General features: G+C 39.2%; 1 protein-coding gene across 3 annotated transcripts in view; it reads left to right on the top strand.

The window, feature by feature from the left end:
• Nucleotides 1-21,204, top strand: part of LOC145989853 (sodium- and chloride-dependent GABA transporter 1-like) — a 271,956-nt gene that overhangs the window by 123,216 nt on the left and 127,536 nt on the right. For 2 of the 3 annotated variants that reach the window (XM_083125309.1, XM_083125310.1), the window contains exon 2: nt 3,377-3,690. The exons of the other annotated variant lie outside the window; for it this stretch is intronic. In XM_083125309.1, the coding sequence (XP_082981435.1) occupies nt 3,377-3,690 (314 nt within the window). The remainder of the gene's footprint in view (nt 1-3,376; nt 3,691-21,204) is intronic. 3 annotated transcript variants of the gene reach the window in all.

Below are 21,204 nucleotides of genomic sequence, written 5' to 3'. Positions count from 1 at the left end.
TAGGGTGACAAGGAAAAAAATTACGCGAACTACAACTCAATCTTAGCAGCTTGCTGCAAGGGCTAATTAAAGGCTTGAAGGGCGATCATTCTTCTCCTGCGCCACTCACAAGAGTTTTTTTTAAAAAAAAATTATTGATAAATTCACAAAGTTGGAACGAAATGTATCAAACATTTTAGCATTTTATGAGATACCCAAGAGATAAGAATTAGCAACCATGGAAGGTGACACAGCAGTGCTCTTCTTGCCTGTTGGAATCAAAAATCAATGTATTTTGATTTTTGAGAAATCAATTAGAGTCTTTATTTTATTGAAGTTAAACAACTTAGAATGATTGGTGTGCTACATAGTGGAGTCACCACAGGGGAGGTGGAGGGCATTTCTCCCCCCAACCTTGGACGGAAATCATTTCTAGGCGGGGCAAACATTGACGGCCAAGGGCACCTGTAGGGGGCAATTACCCCCCTGGTTTCAAATTTTATGGAAATGAAAATACATTTCGTAAAATGTTCTTGCTCGCGTCGCTCGCAATACCTGCTTTTCTTAGTCTCATCAAGTTCAGAACCGTAGTTAGGGAGCGGCGGGAGTCAGCCCTGGGTGCCGAACAATCTAAATGGAAAAAGTTGTAAAAGAAAGAATGCCATGGTGCCCCGTAGAATTATTTGCGCTCTATTAAATCAAGATTGTTTTCAGTTTGCAAGAAAATGGATCTAAAAATTTTCTTCCTCGCTTCGCTCGCAATGTATTTCCTTTTCTGTAACGCATTGTAATTTACCAGAGAAAGAAGTAAGACTTTTCTTTATTGATTTTGTTTAAAATGCATGAACAATTGTTTGGAAGAAAGGAAGACTGCACTTTTGAGAGAAAATTTATGTAATTTAGGTTACACATGTTCCGTGGGTATTTTATATTTCACGTCGCTCCATGTTACATCAGTTGCGCAACCGCAGGGGGCAGGGAGGCATTGCCCACCACTCTTTAAAAAAAATCAATTCTAGGGGGGGCAAATATTGACAGATAAGGCCACCTTCAGGGGGACACAGAGGGACAATTGTCTCTTTCGATGTCAAATTTTCTGCAAATAAGAATACATTTTGTTAAATTTTCTTGCTCCCTTAGCTCGCAATACTATTACATTTTCCTTACTGTTATCAAGTTCCGAGCCATAGTTAGGGAGTTACTAGTCGAAAATGTCGGCTTCTCCGCTAGCGCCGCCTTCAACACTTCTCCCGACCTCTCGGTCTCGCAAGGAATTGGACGCACGGTATATGTTACGTGTAAGAAAACAGATCTATTCGAAATACCTTCATCATGCATTTTATGTCTTTAAAAAAAACATTACACACGGCTGGGTCTGTAACATTTTAGTTCCGATAGTGGTTTTATGACATATGGTAGGACTGTAGTTTTTGAGGGAAGTGTGCTGGGCGCCGAAAGTTCGGGGGAGGGGGCGCCGTAATGGCTGCCACCCCCTCTCAGAAAACGTCTTTAATCCGCCACTGTTCTGTGTGGGGGTGCGTGTGTGTGTTTATATATATATATATATATATATATATATATATATATATATATATATATAAAATGCAGCAACATAGAGACGCATAAATGAAATTTGAAAGAGAACGGAGCGGGATAGTTTTTAATTACATAGAAAATAATGCACCCCTCAGAGGCATAACCACATATTTGTGTCTGGGGGCAAGTACCAGGATAAACGTACTAATAATAATAGTAATAATAAATAATAATAACGGCATTATTATTATTATACGTACACAACTACTATTTAAATACATTACATAATCAATTCACCCACCCCAAAACAAACCAACAGCAAAAATGATACAAATTGTTTCTGAAATGTGTGCGCTTCTTCTTCCTCAAATAACTGTTCATGCATTTAAGACAAAACTATTTGCAACAGTCTGAAGTTCATAGTTGTTGGTACTTGCCTCTGGTAATTTAAAATGCAGTACAGAAAACAAATTGCGAGCGTAGCGAGTAAGAACATTTTTAGATCCTAACTTTTGCAAACTAAAAACGATATTAATTTAATATGGCGCAAAAAAATTCATGGAACGCCATGGCATTCTCTTTTACAATGTGTTTCATTTAGATCGTTCGGCGGCCAGAGCCGACTCCCGCCGCCCCCTAGCTACAGCTCTAGACTTGTTACACAAGACTGTAAGAAAACCGGTCAATGCGAGCGAAGCAAGCAAGAAAATTTTACGAAATGTTTTTTTTTATTTGTATAAAATTTGAAATCGAGGGAGGGCAATTACCCCTTTGTGCCCCCTGCAGGTGCTCTTGGCAGGCTGGACGAAATAATGCAAGGAAGACGTGAAAACAACTCGTAGTTCCATCTTGAGTATCCTTTTGTCCTGCTACTCTTAGATTCTGCTAGCCTTTCTTTCTTTAGTTCAATGTTTGCCCCCTTTGCCCCCCTAGAATTGATATCCGTCCAAGGTTGGGGGCAATGCCCCCTGCCCCTCTGTGGTTCCGGCACTGCACCCTCTTTCCCGTAGTTACTTTGAACTTTCATCGCCTTCAAAATACTTCATTTTCTTGAAGAGCATAATATTGTTTAAGAACGGAAGGGTGGGTGCTCAAGGATAACCACATCTCCTCTTTAGAAAACGAATATCAACCTAAAAGTATATATTAGTCTTACTGTGCATAAAGTGGACTTAAAACATCAGCTCAATAAAAAAAACAATAAAATAACATGTTCTAGCCGGGATTCGAACCCGGGAACTCTGGCACCGTAGCGCTGACCACTCCGCAACGGGGGCCTACTTATATGTACCACCGACTAGACCACCGCGGCTCTTGGAAACGCAAGTCTCTTCTTTAAATCAGGTGTGCTTTTTTGAGGCCGTCAAAATAAAAAAAAATAGAAAGAGGCTTCTTAATTGGATACTATAATATCTCTTAGTTACAACTCACTGCCATTTTAAAGAAGTTATTAAAGCACCAATCTCAATAGGGACGTGGGACTGCAGTTCAATCACGCCTGGAAGCCACTCCTCCGTAAGAAAACGACAACAGCAATAAGAACACCAGGATCCAAAGCGAGTCAATAGGAAGACAGCGTCCAAGTCCCGCCACATCGTAGTCGTGTATTTAACCCTACACTGTATTATTATTATCATTATCATTATTACATTCCCTGATGATGAGAGCAATGTATGCTCTCGAAACGTTGAAAGCTAACGCCGATTTAACGTTGCTGGTAACCCAAGAACACTTGTTCGAAGTTGTTATTGTTTAATTGTTAGTTCCGTACAATGTTTATAATCTCACCCTGTAAATCTTATTAGGTTCGGACACATTTCTTTCTGATTCGTTGATTTGGTGTATATCTTATTGGCCACAGGCTGTGTGCAGACAAGATGACATCCAACAACTCCATTCCAAAAATCCCGGAGAGCGTCTACTACTGGGACAACGACAATGGCCACGAGGACGGCTACATCGAGTTCTCGGCCAGGGCCACCTCGAAGGCCCCGGCCCCTGGCATCATGAAGACCAGCTTCGAGGAGGAGGAGATGGAGGGGTCCCCGGACTCCAAGGAGCCTGAGAGAGGAGGCTGGAGCAGCAAATGGGACTTTCTCTTCTCCTGTATCAGCGTTTCCGTGGGCCTTGGCAACGTGTGGAGGTTCCCCTACTTGTGCTACAAAAATGGCGGAGGTAAGACGTGTTTTCTACTTACTCTTTATTTATTTTATTTACTTAATCACGGATGTCGTCAAGGTCAGCAAAAGTAACATAACATCGGATGTATCAGATTTCTGCTGAGTCATAATATTTAAATAATTTACATTTATAATATAGAAATGTGATAAACCTGCTCTGTATCCTCTCTGTTGACTGTTTCACCTTTGAGCTACAAGCGAAATATCCCACCCTCATCCTACTGTCGGATTAAATATTATAGATATTCAAGTTTGGACTCCAATTAGAAATGAACCAGTAGACCTACATATAAACGAGGTAGAACAAAATTTAGCTTATTCAATTCTGTGCCTATCTATGCTAACCAATTTTTTCTCATGTATCCCTATTTTTTTATCGCTGTGAGAAGAGAAAAGTGCTTTTTAAAAAGTTTTGCTATGATCGCTCACTTTGAAATTCTATAAATAAAAAAAGGGTTCTCCGATCGTGATGAATTTTTAGTATGTTCCAGGCAGAAAGTTTCAAAGCCAATTGTTAATTTTTAGATTTTAAAAATTTGTCAAGAAACCTTTTCTGATCAATTTTGAGAAACAACTTTTTCTCAGTATTGGCTAGTCCTACAAATACAATATTGGTCTTAGTTTGATGCGCTTTGCATCTGCTTTTCAAGCCCATTGCCACTGTAAATTCACAATTTGATGTCATACAGATTTTTATTCAAGGGATTAAGATGTACGTGAAACATTGCAAGACGGCACACAGCGATGTCCTTTGAACAGTGGAAATTGCGGGTTGTCACTGTTGGCACGTTCCACGTACATCTTTACTCCCTTGAATAAAAATCTGTAAAGAAACGGATTGGCAATGTGAATTGACAATAATGGATTTTAGAAACAGGTGCAAAGAGCTTCACAACAAGACCAATATTGTATTTGTAGGACTACTCAATACTGAGAGAAAGTTGTTTCGCAAAATTGATAACAATGTTTCTTTGACAAATTTTATAAATTTGAAAATTACGAATTGTGTTTAGGCAGAAAGCCTGCAATGCGCTAAAATGTCATCACGATCAGACCAACCGTTTTTTATTTATAAAATTTCAAAGTGAGCGATCGTTTCCAAAACTAAAAACATGCACTTTTTGTCTCACTACGATAAAAAATAGAAGGCATACTCGTAAAAATATTTGGTTAGCACAGATTAACGCAGAATTGAATATGCTAAATCTTGATGTAGCTCGTTCTTATATAGGTCTACTAGTTAATGTTTAATTGGAGTCCATACTCGAGTATCTATAATATTTAATCCAACAGTAGCAATCAAGAAGTGTCGCAATCACACTTGCAATTAATAAGATTGAGGTTAATGATATCAACTTCTTTGGGCATTTTCTAGTTGCACATGTAATTTGACAGTCTACAAACGTGGAGATGTTCAGACGCTGATAATGTATAGTTTTATTCATTACACCAATTACCCATTGCTCTCTAGGGATAACATTTTATGCTCTAAAAGGTCAAACGTTGAAGTCTGGCCAGTGCTTTCTGCAAAATTTCTTTCCCCTAAAGCAAAAGTGTACTTGGAAGAACGTGTAAACTTAATCTTATTTACCACTTGTACGTACTTAATGGAGTAGGAATCCATGAAGGTGTTTGATGACAAAATAGCAATATGAGAGGTCAAAGGCTCTTTCCGTAGGTTTTGAGGAGTCTTACTTGCACTTGATTAATATCTTCATATTGTGGGCATTACATTACTTAATATTAGAGTTGTTCTCAATGATTCTACATGAAAAAATAGCAAAGAAGCAAATTACATTTCCTGAAACACTTCTGGGTCTGACTGCCGCACGAGAGATTTACAAGGGAGAGTCAAATGAAACCTTATTTGTTTCTTATCTAGTAGATTTGTGTATGTGGGGGGGATGCACAAGTTTGCTGCATTTTAGCATAGACCTATTGCTGATCTACAAATGTAGCTAGTGCCTGTATGTCTTAAGAAGAATAAGTCACTGTTGAGTGAAGTCACTTATGAGCCACTGCAAAGGGCTTTCCACCCATCCGCCTGCCAACTGAGGCTATTGTCGAAATTTATTCTCCAATAGTAAACTTGCTGGTGGGATAAGCGTGCACAGAGATATTGAATTTTAATTTGCCGAGAAATTTCTGTAAGTTTTGGGCTGACGGAGGGCAAGAAACCACTCGTATTCACTGGTGCAACTGTTTATAGGAAGTGCCATCTTTGAAATAACAAAAATGACGTTTTGAAGCTCACTTGATTAGTGTTGCAGCCGTGGGCCATTTTGTAAATAACAGTTGATACGTCATGTAAATTTGAGCTCTACAGTTTGCCCTTCAATTTTTATTGGACTTTAAATAAAGGTTTTCATTGACTCTTGTAATAGAATGAGCTCAGGTGGGCATTTTTTCCAAGTTTAAGGCCGGCTTTAGACGAAAGCATTTCCTTTAGCATTTTTGCTGGCATAAATGCTATGTAAATGCTTCCAAAAATCTTATAGCAGATAATAGGCTACTTTACACGCAAGCATTTCATGTAACTTTTCGGCTAGCCTTTGCGATTACAATGCATAACATATACAGCATGAAAAGCACGTCGAGTTACACCATATATGGCGAGTGCGCGGTGTTTACAATTGAAAAAACTGAAATATTATTCCATACGTGCATAGTAAACGTTGTAAAGTATATATTTAATCAGTGCCATGCTTCTCTACCTAAAATCATTTAATACGAAGCGTAATTCTTCTCGGTTGAATAATTATCGTGTTCTAAAAATGTGAAGTGATACGTTGTTTACATCTCACACGGCCGCCATTACAACTGCGTTCGTGATCTAGAGGTCGCTTCTGATTGGTTATGCTACGAAAAATGCTACTGGTTATGCTACGAAAAATGCTACAGAAATAGGACGGATTCTATCCTTGAGAAATGCCATGAAATATGCCATGGCATCTGAAATGCCATTAAATTTATCAATTAACACGGTAACTTTTTGGTCATGGCATAAATGTTAAGAAAAAATGTAAGGAAAATGCTTTCGTCTAAAGCGGGTGTGACTCAGGCTGTCTCTCGCACCGTGGCCGTTCGGTCATGCTTTGGGCTCTGGCTACGGGACGTGCACAGGTTCGAGTCTCCTGGGGTAAGTGTAACAACTTTTCTCCTGAGATTTCGGCCTGTGTATGGAACCGGTGGCCATCTACCATCGTGAATAAAGTTGGGGTGCTACGAGTGAGTAGCGTAACCCAAGACTACTAGAAGGAAAGGCTGGATTCAGACACGCCTCTTTTCGCGACTGGCGTGGATGTGACGTCATCGGCGGACAAAACTCAGATGAACCTTTACCCCATACAGAAAGAAACAGTGCTAACTGTTTGGAATGGCTGATCTGTTTTGTTCTTTGCGCTCCTTTTTTCTTGTATTTCGGGATTGTTGGGTTGTTAAGTGTTGCAGTTTATAATGCCTTCGGTGAGGTGTTACGACGTGTCGTGAGCTCCGATGAAATATAAAAACAGTGGGATATAATATAATACGGTACCTATAACTGAACATAACACATCTAACGAGACTTGTTAGTGGATTGCGATACCAGTAGTCTCATTACACAACATCAGGCTACCATACACTTCAATTGGGTTACAATTATTAGAATAAAAAATATATTGTAATTTATAATAAAGACTCTCACTAGTATAGTAATGTAAGAACTACAAGCACCCCCAATTTAATATATAGTCCTCCAACAAAATTCCAATGTCAATTTTATGTTCACTGTTGGTATTGAAGAGTTGCATCTCGACCACCTCCAAATAATTTAATTCTCAATCGCCACACCAAAATTCCCACAACAGTCCAAGCGCAACAGTAATACCCCAGCCTAGTGCTCAATTCCCTTACTATAGAGTTGGAAACTTCCCCCACCAAAGGTAATTCCACACCAGAATTCACGTGGCAATTTGAGGTTTAATATGTAATAGCTGGATATTGTGCACCTCAAATAGTAGATACAGTGTTGTCGAGAGACGACACTGGTCTGTCTCATCGCGTGAAAATCCCATCTCTTCTCGTGCCCAGTCTCGTTAACAACACTAATAATACATAGTAATTGTTATAATTCCCTTGGAAATACACAACTTGCTATTTATATACGAGTGATGCTTAAATGACAACGTAGTTCAACTTCCGTCCTCCATTGCTCTATTATTCATTCAGTCAAATTTTCATCACAATCGCCCCCCCCCCCAAGTTAAGTGGACGCAACCAGCTTCCACGAACCCGCCTGTGTGCACTCCTCTTCGACATCCCACTGATTATATATATATATATATATATATATATATATATATATATATATATATATATAAAGTGAGCCTCGACTTTCTTCAGTTCTATGTCCTAAGTTTTCGTTCAGTCGAAAGTTGTTTAAAGTGTTTGTGACATAATACACACGGAACTTCCTAGTGTAGTTCAAAGATTCATAAGGCTCAGTACTGTAATCTGAATAAGGAAAATTAATGAAGAAATAAATATCAATAGTCGAAGCAAAGTTACCAAATTGAAGAAGTTAAGTGAAAACAGCTCCCCTCTCACTCCTAAAACAGCAATAGATGAGGTTGTTTTCTTTTACATATTCAACTTATCCATAATTTTGGCTTACTCCCTTTCTTTATTTTACAAAACGCATGACCAGGCATATTAACTTCAATTTTGCATGAAACTTTAGGTTTCACAGAGCAATGTGACGACCTAAAAACAACCGATGCAATATATGTGTTAATCGCTGTATAATCCAATTCTGAAATCATACATTATCTCGGATCCTAAGTGAATCTCTATATTCAGTCCCCGCTAGCTTCTCGGCATAATGACGGCTCTTTTTTGTTCGTAATTTCTGCATGGATTCCGCTGCGAAACCGTGACGCGGAGCGATCTGTTCGCCCGGTGACGTCACGTTCACGTCAATCCTTCTAATTAATAGTCTTGAGCATAACCCGGTCATGGAAACCTAGAACAACAACTGGGGGTTCATCGTGCTGACCACACGTCACTCCGTAACTGGTTGGACCATCGCCCACCTCTGCTGAGACATGTGGGAGTGAGGTCTTGGCCCGCAAGAGTTGTTGCGCCACGGGTTATTGATATTAACTCGGCCTCTCTGCAATTGGTTATCTTGGGTATATGCCCTTACAACTGAACTGGTTCAAACTTCAATATTTAACATATGCCGAGTTAATTTCACATTCTATTATTAGTTCATTTTACAAGCCCCGAGTTGCAATGTACAATGAATACTTTATGTAAATTTTCAAATAAAAATGATCGTCTATTGTCAGCCAGTAAACACTGTCACTCGGCTCATAGTCTGTAATACCGAAAGATTTTTTTTTCTTTTTCAATAGAGCACAGTGTAGGATAGGATACCCTTTGCTTTTTCCCCCAAAACTTTCTTCATTAGGGATGAAAGGAGCTCTTCCTGCATTGTCACCTCTCCTGGCTTTTCCTAAGACGACCGAACAGGCCAGCTTTCTTTTGGACTTCCACGCAAATAAGATATTTTACCAAGCGGTTCAGTGTTTAGAAATAACATATTTCTCAATGGCTTCACGTCACATCATGCAAGAGAAATGATGGTAGCATAAACTGGCTCTATTTATATATGACGACTCCTGGTTGGCAAGAATACTCAAGGTTACTCCGCTATCACTCGCAAAGATATAAGACAAGCCGTTCTATTTTTGCCTGGGACTTGATGAAATTAGGTTTGACATGTGAAACGTTCTTCTGTGGTTCCAAGATTAAATGTCAGGCGCTTTTCACACAGACGTGTGGATCGTGGTTATTATTCTCTTGTGTCTGATACTCACGTTCTTTCATTAAAAATTCAAGATGTTTCTACGAGTCTTGCCACTAGGGCACTAGGAATGAAGGGACACTCTGAAAGAAAACCGAGGTCGGCTATAATTCATTATCAACAAAGAATGATCACTTCATTGAATTGGTGATGCTTACCTAGCTTACCAGTGCCGCACGAGAAACTTACTTACCTGAGGGTTCACAGGCCCACACTTTCTTTTATCATTAATATTCAAGAAACCATGTTGTTATCGAATCTTTCCTTCCTTTGTTGATTATATATGTGCAGTAATTTATTAATTATGACAATTACATCAATTACCTTCATTATTAAAAAATAATAACCAATAATTGTATGAGTATCTCACACATAGCTATTTTACCATGCATTAAAACTCACAAAATATTGATTGATTTGGTGTTTTACCATGCATTAAAACTCACAAAACATTGATTGATTTGGTGTTTTAAGTCCACTTTATGCACAGTAAGGCTAATCGGGATTGGACCTACAGTTTGAAGAGCGATTCGAACCACTATGTGCCTCCATCGGGTATCTAACCCGGGACCCTTGATTACAAGGCGACGATGCTACCACTGCGCCATCAGGGAGGCCTAATAAACTCACAAAGGTAACAATTTTTCATTGATGCTTTTTCGTTTACAGATAATCAGTTGTTTATTAATTATATTAATTACAAAATTTACCATCATTACCAACCAATTGTACACTATCACTAGCATGAGTGTCTCGAATGACACGCATTCAAAGATGGCGCCTGGTACGCCCTCCAAGTGCATTTTACCTCCAATTTACATTACATTTATGTTTGAATGAACAAAAGTATTACAGAAATATTGTAAACACCATAGGGAACAATGTATTTTTTTAAAAATTTCCCCAGTTGAAATATCGAAGAAATAGATGTCAGCGCTACATCTAAGTTAGGGTTAAGTCCACTTTGTGCACGGATATGCTAATCGGGACTGACCTACAGCTTAAAGCGGGATCCGAACCACTGTGCCGGAACCCCTTCATTACAAGGTGACGACGGAATCAACACTTAAGAAAACAACGAAATAGAATCTATTTCGAAGGATCGAAGGTCGAAATTGTGCTAGAGAATTTTTATTTTATACTGGTTTAGTTGGAATGTAGTACCATGTCCGGACTCCGTTTTTAATGGGCCGCATTTCCGAGCTGGAGGGGCGGGGTGGGAAGCAATGAGAACCTAAACCCAAACCTTTTTAAAAAGTGCAACGTTGAGAAAAAATGGCAACGTTTGATGCAATTTCTAGGAATATCCATCCGTACACTAAAAGGTATGAGGTTATCCTAGGATTTCATTATTTTCCATTTTTCAGAGCAGGAATTGTTTTTGTTTTTCTGTTTCTTCGAGCTTAGTCTTTCCTTGTGTAAAATGATAGCATTTTGCAACCGGTTGTACGTATCATAGAAGTAAGTCTGAAGAACCTGTTCCAGATAATTGACAACTCTGCTTGCGTTTATGTAGTGGCATTTGTCATTCTCGTTTTGTGTAAGTAATGATGAGTTGTAACCTCCAGGCAGGCCTTTATCCAGATGAGGAGCCATGAGGGCCATGCCCGCCCCTCGAACTATGACATATATAATGCGAACCTATAAAATCCTGGGAAAATAACATTATCAATTTTTTAAATTTTGCAAAAATTTCAATTTCGTCCTTGCAATAAATCATGGGTTTCTTGTGGACAGAGACAGGCTTCAGAAGTGGGCGTGGTTGGTGTTGATCACCTCACCCCCACCTTTGGCCGTGATCAAGAATGTGTGGGGCCCTAACTCCACACCCCTCTACGCCTTCATGGCATGGTGCAAAGCACAGGGGAGCACTTTTTTTTTTACACTTAGCTCTAGTCTCAACATGCCATAGCATTCTTTCATCACCGTAGCGGAGTGGATAGTACAACATGCTACAGCGCCAGATGTCCCGGGTTCGAATCCTGTCCTTGGGCATGAATGTTCGTTGTGAGTATTCCTTCATCATATCATCACTCATCCACACCATAGCGATTAGCCAAATGTGCCAGGAAAGCGACGTAAAATAATAATAAATCATTCGAACAGCATTTCGGTCTTCTTTTTTGTTCCACATTTTTGGATCTGGCCCCTAAAAAAAATCCTTGGTGTGGGCCTGCCTGCAGGTCACTGAGAAAAAGGATAGTTTGAATACTAGCGTGCTTGTCGCAAGCAGTCTGGATGACAGAGGTGTATATTACGATAATTCGCGTCCTTGATGCTCCATAGATATTGACCTGGATTGTTTCCGTGTAATTGGTAGGTTTCATCACGGTCTCGCTCGATTCTTGATTAATTTTTTGAACTGGAGACATAGGAGTGATCCACCAGGCAAGATATCATAGGAGTGATCCACCAGGCAAGATATGTCACGCGTCTACTCTGAGGGATCTCTGGAAGTATAGTCATGATCCATGTACAAAGAAAAAAATGTTAATTTGTCTAGCAGCACGGCAGTATCTAAAAAGTTTCGCAATATTTTATGTAGAAACTAAAAAATACATAGATCAAAAAGATTCTGTAATGCTACCAAAACATCTTGCCAAAATATTAGCCTATGTGAAAGATTTCTAGCCGAGCCTCAGGAGGTGTCTTGATAGAAAAATATTGCATTGCGTACTTTAGCTTTTGCGAACATTTTATCTCAATATTGTTCTATAAATAAATAATTGTATAAATATAAACAATCATATGTTGGGCTAATTGGGATTTCACGAAGTAGTTGTTGTCAAGAGCCCTGATGAAACGATATTCCATCTATCCCCAAAACCCAACAGCTTGGGGGCAGTGAATTTTGGTGAAGTCCGAAGCAGGGTTGTTAAAGATCCAGGAATATTAAATACATTCAATTCCGGTCCAGGAGAGAAAATCAGCAAGCGAAACGGGATCTGGACCGTAAAGAACCTTTTTATCTGTAAAGTATTTAAATTTAGTTGGGAAACCTTTTCTCCGGATAAATTTAAATGCTGTCCAGGAATCTTTTTTCCACATGAGACTAAATACGGTCCAGGAACTTTGTTTCCGGATACTATCCAGGAACCTTTCTTCAGGATCAATTAAAATACGGTCCAGGAATCTTTTTTCAATGAAACAAAACGCAACTTGGACCGAATTTAAATTGGGCGAGAAAAAAGGTTCCAGTCCTGCAGCGGAACCCAATATAACCCATTAGAATTTATGGATTCCTGGACCTTTAAGAACCCTGGTCCGAAGGGCCCAATTTGCCCAATCCACACTCTTCGCCTCCACTTGTTGTTAAGATTTCTATGTGCTTTTGTTTATTCAGGTGGCCTGATTGTAGTTTTCAATAATTACCTACAGTTTAGTGTGAGTTGTTTTATTTTAGCTTTTTGAGTGTTTCTGATAATAGACTATTTTATTTTGTTCTTCCTTTTTCCTTCAAGTTGCAATTCAAGGAAATTTTAATTGCTTTAAAGATCACCAGGTCGTCTTCAGGAAGTTATTTAACGCAAATTTTATCGTGCAGGGGAGTTTTTTTTATAGTTTTTATGTTAATACAAACTTCTACGTAACATGTCTTGTAAAAGTACCACTTCATATTTTTTTAAAGTCTGTGATGTATCAGTGTTACACCTCGCTGTCGAGGATAATGTGTCACAAGGCTATTTTTACAAGAGGAAACATCTTGAGCAATCGGAAGGTAGGTTTATGTATAATTCAGACATGTGATAAAGCGGGAACAACGCAAGGGAACATTATCAGAAAATTGATGCAATGTAGAAAGTGACTTATCGATTGCGTGAAAGTGGTGACATAATTTCGTAATTTGTGTATGTGTTTCATTCTTTTTTTTATCAAATAGCAGAACTTCAGATTGGTTGACTGACATTTTTTTCCCAATGAACACTCAGCAGCTACTTTCGTGTTGTCACCGGCAGAGTTTTATCCACAATTTTCCATCCGGTGGTGTAATATCGTATTTGTGGATGCAATTGTAAATTAGTGAAAACGATCATAAATTGGGCCTTTGCGAAAAAAATTAGGTGAATATTGAGGAAATTTCGGAGGTGTTTTAGAAGGCATTGGAGTGTGTGCATATGACACTTGTCACCTGTACTGAGTATTTAATATTTGATTTTATTATAATTCATTATGGCTGTATGGCAAAGGTTAAAAAAATTGCGTTTTTAAATGCAAGAATAATTTCCTTCGCATTTCGCTACATAGATCGATATGAGTGTATTTTGTGTTTGTAGGTTTACCTTGTGTTGGAGTCTATTATGACATTGGTCTGCCTCGAACAAACTTTATTCGTTTCAAATTGGTTCTTGTGGTCAAAGCAAGTGAAAATGAAGCTAGTAATTAGTGGCCATTAGTTTCATTGGCATATTTTCACAGAAGCGTAATGAAAGTTGATTTTTATTTGATGTAATAGCGAAAATATGCATGCTTGCTTCATATTTTTTTATTTACAAATCCCCCCCTTAATTGCATTCTGCATATCCTCAGCACCCCTAAACGATTAATCCTGGCGCCGCCTGCTCTTACTTAGAGCAGCAGCTTGTGTCTATCAAATTATGTGAGCAGTGGCAGCGATTAAGGGGGGCGTAGGGGGGGGGCAGTTGGTCCCCACATTTTGCCACTTTTGACCCCGAACTATGCTAAACCTTATGTACCAAGGGAAAGTAAAGTGCCCTTGCTCCCCCCCCCCCAGTTTTCGAACCCTCGCCGTCACTGTGTGTGTGACAGATTTAGTATCACATACCAACCAGGAATAATTATTTCCCACCCACTATATAGGTAACCTATATTATCGAGAGGGGTGCTGTAACCCCCTCCAAATATTTGGGGTGTACAATGAACACCCTCCCCCACTTCCGTTCCTGCGCCACTGATGCAATTGTCATCGGCTACAAAGCGCGAAATGCCAAGGACGATAGTTGCTCTGCTCAGGAGTCTGACCTTCGTAATTAAGGCAGACAATTTTGATTACCCTGAAGTGCACTTTTGTTCAGCTGACGATCACGTGATACTCAGCCGACCTTAAATGAACTCAATTCGGTTCGATAACCAACCGAACTTCAGGATCCACAAGTAGGAAATGTTATTGGGAACGATGAATCATAAAACTTCAACCTTGTGTAAATTGAATTTTAATCCTCGAAATCCATGTGAATGGTTAATAAAATATAATATATATTTAACATTAGAACTTAAAGTTTTGGGGGCTGTAAGGGGTGACTTTCCCGTAAGCACCCGAGTGCAGGGACTGTAAAACATCGGGTGGGCTCAAACTCCTGAGTTATAAGTTCACAAAAAATCTCATAAATTCTCTCTAAAGGCGGGCATACATTAACGTAAAAACACGTCGAGGTCATTAAATTTTGCATGCAAATTAGAAATCCGACAGTATATTAGGTGACCTGCGGATGGTACGCACCCAAAAGATTAGGATTTCTTTAATTTCCACCGTATACGCGTCCGTAAAGGAAGATCTCAGCGGAGATAATTGCCCTGCTGTTCCCTCGGTCAGGACTCGGCTATTGTGAACCACGATAATCCTTGAGGTACAATGGCTAATAGGTCCGGTTGTGGGTCCTTTCGCAGAAAGCAGTTAGGAAATAAGAGTCCCTGTATGGCTTGACTTCAAGTCATACATCCAGGGACTATATTTTTTTTCATTTCGAATGTGCGGTTTAAGGACATCCACCCAGCTCCGCACTTCCCTGTTCCTCACTCCCACTCCTATGCATTCCCCGTGCAGCACCCAATGAACAGTCAGAAGACGTGTGTTAGTTGTGTTTGGAGGGGGACAGGCGCCTGCGTGGGAAGACGATGCCGCAGCCTTGAAGCGCACTTTGGAAATGAAAACAGTATAGTAAAAAAACGGTTGGGTGCGCTACCTGTTGTTCGTTCTTGTAACGTCGCCGAAAAGTTAACTTGAAACCCAATAGTCTTCTGAATTCCGTTCAAAAGAGTTTGATTTTTTTAAGTCCATTTTATGCATAGATACACTAATCAGGAGTGGACCTACAGTGGTATCCATTAAAAAAAGATTGCAGTTATATGGATTAAAATCCATGGAAGTCCAGCTAGCCAAAGAACTGAGTGGTACCAAGTTGTTCAAGAGATAATAAATAGACAATGGGCTCAGATTCATTCATTGGTACCTTTATCCTGGTACTTCCCCCCCACCACCAAAATTTGTGGTTGCGCCTCTGCCTCGCGTGCGTTAGTGTATGGGAGAAACAGATCAACAGTGTACCTTGAATATACCGTGGTAATTGAGGGTCTCAAAGAAACATTCCAACAGTTACCTACATTGTTGTAACTCTTGGCAAGACGAGCCAAGAATGTTGCCAGCGTTCTCCCTCGCAGTCGTACCTTGGCAGTGAGAGAAGGGAATTTTCGGTCTGCTGCCTCCACTGATAAACTGTTGGCTGTTGAGCCCTTTCCAAAAATTCACACAGCAGGTTGACGCCCCGTAATTACGAAATAAAACATGTTTCACGATTTGACAAAATACATTCGAAGAAATAGCAATGACTTTTCTTTCGAGGATCGCACAGAATACTGAAAATAAAAGGAATCGCGTTGTTATTATCTTACAGTATTCAGTTTGTGTAATGTACACAGTTCCGCACCACTGAGACGCATAATACGGGCCTCTTATTGCTCAATGGGCCTCCCCGAACCTCGAGAGTGGAATATTCCGTGTGCCTTTCCGAGGGTAGTCCACCCATGTACCGCGCGGAAACACGCCGCTCTACTACAGCGAGGCCGAGCATCACGCTTGCCGGAGCTAAACGAAGAGACGCGGAATTACACGAGAGCAGGCCCGTTCGCAGGAGTGGGGCCAAGGGGCCCATCATCCCCCCCCCCCCCCCTTCGAAGCACGAAACATTTAAATGTGAACCTAGAAAAAGCTACGAATATAATATCGACGATTTTGCAAATTTGTAAAACTTTCGATTTTGTTCTTGCATAAATGAATCTGTTTGTTGTGTAGATGTCTCTGCAATATTGTATAATTTTAGTTTTATAACCATTGATGCAAGGCTACCAAACGTCCGATTTAGCGATTTAGTCGGCACCGTCCATTACTTTTAATCCCTGTCCTGACTTTTTTCGAATTGCAGTCGTGATGCGCAAACGTATATATTTTTGTCAACTCACGTCTAGACATGTTCTTTATTGTAATAATAATAATGGATAATACGGAAGATTTTATTTATAAATATATTATTTTCTAACCATAGAATTATCATGACTTTTCAATGGAACTCGTATAAGAAAATTAAAGGAAGTTTGAAAACGTTGTTAATTTGCGGACCACAGAACTATTTGAATACTTCGGAGAATTGAATGTGAGCAGTAAGCACTACGTAAGCTGTACGCTGTGTGACACATTTGTCTGTAAGAGTCTGTGTGGTGCGTTCCTTCATCATATCATCGCTCATCCTCGTCGTCGTGATTAGACAAAGTTGGCAGAAAAGCAACGCAAAGATATCCAAATTCAATCAACATCGCAGCATTTCTGTTCCATATACTCTCATCTGTCCCCCACCCCTTTAAAGAAGTCCTGGTTACGGGCCTTACGAACTTATGAAATCTTATTTCTAACAGAAAGCAAGAATTATGTAAAATCGAAGACTTAAAAACATTTCAACTATTGGAGAGAAACATATTCGGATCTGGCCCCTCCATCAAAAGAGTCCTGGGTGCAGGCCTGCACGAGAAAGAGGTCATTTGGAGAGGCGGCCAATGGAAATTTTCCACCCTAGAAACATTCAGATTCCCTGCAGTGGGGGTTACACCATTCGATTTCAATAGAAGCAGACAACAGAAGTTCTGTTACCGCGTTTCCCCGCGTCTCAGAGCGCGCTAATCATTTACGTCGTAAGCTTTGGGCTCCGATCCTTCCCGCGCGCAGGTTCGAGTCCCCTGGGAAAAGCGTAACAACATTTCTTTGAGATTTCGGCTAGTGTATGGAACCGGTGGCCACCCACCATCGTGAGGAAATTGGGGAGCTACGAATTGCCTAAGCCGGCCATGGCAACGTACAACAACGTCGTGCCAGGGGTGCCCATCCCCCCAAGGCCAATGTCGCAATCCGCCCCAAATCTCGCCATGCGTCCCCCCAAATCATGTGGTAATCCACATGAAGTATTTAATTACGATAGCGTGTCTACTGAAAATAACGTGGTTTTTTTTACCTTTATTGAACACGATACTTGATCTGCCCGTCTTCCTTAAAGAGAGGTTTCCATCCCCCAGCTAATATTTTGGGTGAATACGTAATAATTCTTTTTATTTGAATACAGTAGCCTGTTAAACTGTCCATATTTTTTAATGGTTCGATTTTTCGAAATAACGGAAAGCTAGCAATCTCAAGTGTCATAATTATATAAATATATATTTAAACAGTGTTTGTGTTTGGAGAACAAGATTTTAATAACTCACAATTTGGGTATTTAACACAAAGTCTTACACAACTTATGATTGAGAATTACAGAACCCTAGCTAGAAATTCCTAAGGCCGGGACGAGAATATAATAAGGTGCCTCCTTGAAAGAACGCACCCCCTCTGCTAGGGGTAACTGCAATTTTTTTTGTAATCCATAGCAAAAATTACATGGACTTCATCTTAAGTACAAATTTCACTTGCTAAAGCAAAATTACCCTGTAACAATAAGTTAGAAGTGCGAATTTGACACTATTTATTTTCCTGTTTCATCGAGTAATGTGCAAGGCGTTACTATGAAGTACACAGTTAGTACAACTATTGCAGCATAGCCTACAGGGAATCAATAATACAATAATATTGCTAATAGAACCATATCAAAATGACTCACCTGCTTTAAATTAAGCAATATACCGACACTAAACATTATATTTTAAGGAATTATATTATTAATAATTATCGAGAATATTGTTTGTGTTGTAATGCAGGTACAGTATAATTCTTCACAATCGTCTCATGAAAATACCAGACACGCATTTTCGTAACGCAATGATGCGAGCGAAGCGATCAAGAAAATTTTTATATCCATTTCTTTGCAGGCTTGCAAGAATATTAATTTAATGGGACGTCAATACTTTCATAGGATCCCTCGATATTTACTCATTTCGAGCTACTCTTTTCCATGTTCGGCGACGAAACGTGCGCATACCATAGCGCTAAATATAGTTCCCAAATATAATGTTCGAACCCTAAAGAAATCCCTTGACAATCTTAAGATTTTACACTTTATTCAGAGCTCCATATCTCCTCCCCTCAAATGAAGTATTAAGATTTCAATCCTTCAACCAAAATTTTGGACTTACTGTTTATGTTGAAGAATACCTAGATATTACCCCCTCCAAAAGAAAAAAATCTCCGTCCACAAATCACATTTTCCGCTGCAATATCAGATTTCATATTAATACACAAGTGTTGGATATCCCCCCAAATTTAATGCTCAGCCCCCTAACTAAAATTCCCAGGATAATCTAAGATTTAACACTGATATTCATTAGTCGGATATTGCCCTCTCTTCCCCAAAGTTTAATCCTCAATCCCCCACCAGAATCCACGTGTTGATTTAAGACCCAATGTGTAAGAGTTGGATATCTCCCTTCCTTAATAATAATATTACCCGTTACAATTTCCTTGGCAGTCTATAATTTGGTATTTATGTAACAGCAATGGATAGTTAATAACGTAATTCAACATGTGCGAAATGCTGTACTGTTTCACATCAAATCGTCCCCCCCAAAAAATAAGTTGCTTGGATATAACGAGAATCCACAAACCCACTTGTGGGCATCGCTACCTCAAAATACTTCATTTTCTTTATCTAATAGATTAAATATTGTGTACCTAAGGTGTTTACATTTATTTTGGAAAAATATATAAATGTTGAATTTTATATTACAATAAGGAAAAAATCCCCCCCAAAATTTCGATGGCGCATTCTGCGCCATAATACCCCCCTGTGGGCACCTTTGCGTCGTGCTGACCACACGTCACCCGTAGCTGGTTAGATGATCTCTCACCTCCGCAGGTGGGAGTGAGGCCGGCAATCGGTGGTAAGCCCCTAGCGGGGTATGTTCTTATGTTTATGTGAGCAGCTGTAAAATTATTTAATAAAATTTTGTGATATACGATTCTTACTGTCAAAATATTTTTCTCGTTTATTTCATACTTCGATACGTTGAAAGCCTGAATGTGTGAACCGTTGTACAGAAACTACAAGCTTCCATTGACAGATAAATGTGAATTGTACTAGGTGTGTAAGAATGACGCCACGCATGTCTAATAAGCAATATTAGCAAAACATATTAGTTACTGTACGCGAAATACGCGTGAACGCATTAGCACTACTCGATGTGGCTAAGATTGTCAGTGAACCCACGCACCTTCCCTCACGTGTGCAGGAACACGGATTCTATCAATAACCAAGTCGACCTCCAAGCAGACAGAGAGACACAGGGCAGAATGCCAATCTCTCCCCCCCCCCCCTACATAACCGGTCGTCATAAATTGTTCTGTAAATTGCAACTATTCTTTTCAGGAAACGTCGCAGAAATAGCAAAAGACCCATAAGAATTTATGTTGTTGTACTTGAGTCATTCCTACTTTCTTTGGTAGGGTAGAATCGAATTGCCTTCAAAGTCATTCAAGAACATTTCTCTCGACAAAGTAATGTATTCTTGATGCCGGGAACAGATGAAGGTCATCCGTTGAAGTTGCTGTTCCACCATTTCATTTCACCGGCCCCACAGATTCTTGGAAGTATGGGAAATGAAAAGTGCCAGAGTATGTGTGAATCAGATTGCGAAATCCTGGGAGGGACAGGATTGGCTTAAAAAATCCCCCCCACCAAAAATTTCCGGGGAAGAGAGTGTTTGTTATAAAAACAAAAGGAGAGCAATTATTTTTACTTGAAATATACTTTACTAAGGATAGTATCGAAAACTCACACAAAGTAATGTGTTTGTGAGTGCTGGATACTTTCTCTCTCTCATTCAAGATACCATTTACAAATCTTACACCAATAACAAATGCTATATTGATATAATATATTATTAATAATAAAGGTAAAATAACAATGCAAGACAAATATAACTATGAAATCTAATTGATTTATACTAATAGAAAGCAAAAACTAATAAAAAACATAAAGGAATTAGTTTGCTACTTTTTAAATATCTGATATATATATAAAAATATACTTAATAATAATAATAATAATGTATTTTAAATATTAATTTACTTTTATATTTATTATTATAAATATGTATTATATGTATAAATATTTATATATTTGTGTATATATGTGAGTGTGTGTAGATTAAGATCTTCCTTCCTCTCCACCAATCTTCAATGATTTTGCACCGTCCTGCGAATTAAGCTTTTTGTTTCGGGGTATGTCATAATTGTGATTTCATTTCCGTTCCGGGGGGGGGGGGGTTATGTTTTTTTTAGGTATGCAAATTTGTTAGTAAACTCTACTATTGCCTTCCAGTTCTAAGTACCTAAGTCATTAAAACTTTTGATAACATTTAGACGTGATTTATGAACAATATATTTACATTCTAAGAAAACCCGTACACAAAAAGAGCTATTAAAGTGGTAAAACTGAGAAAACTTGATCAAAT

Source organism: Lepisma saccharinum, chromosome 7 (genome assembly GCF_977018435.1).
Source record: "Lepisma saccharinum chromosome 7, izLepSacc3.1, whole genome shotgun sequence".
NCBI classification, from domain to species: Eukaryota; Metazoa; Arthropoda; class Insecta; order Zygentoma; family Lepismatidae; genus Lepisma; species Lepisma saccharinum.
The sequence above is the reverse complement of the archived record's forward strand: the minus strand, read 5'-3'. Positions and strand labels throughout refer to the sequence as shown.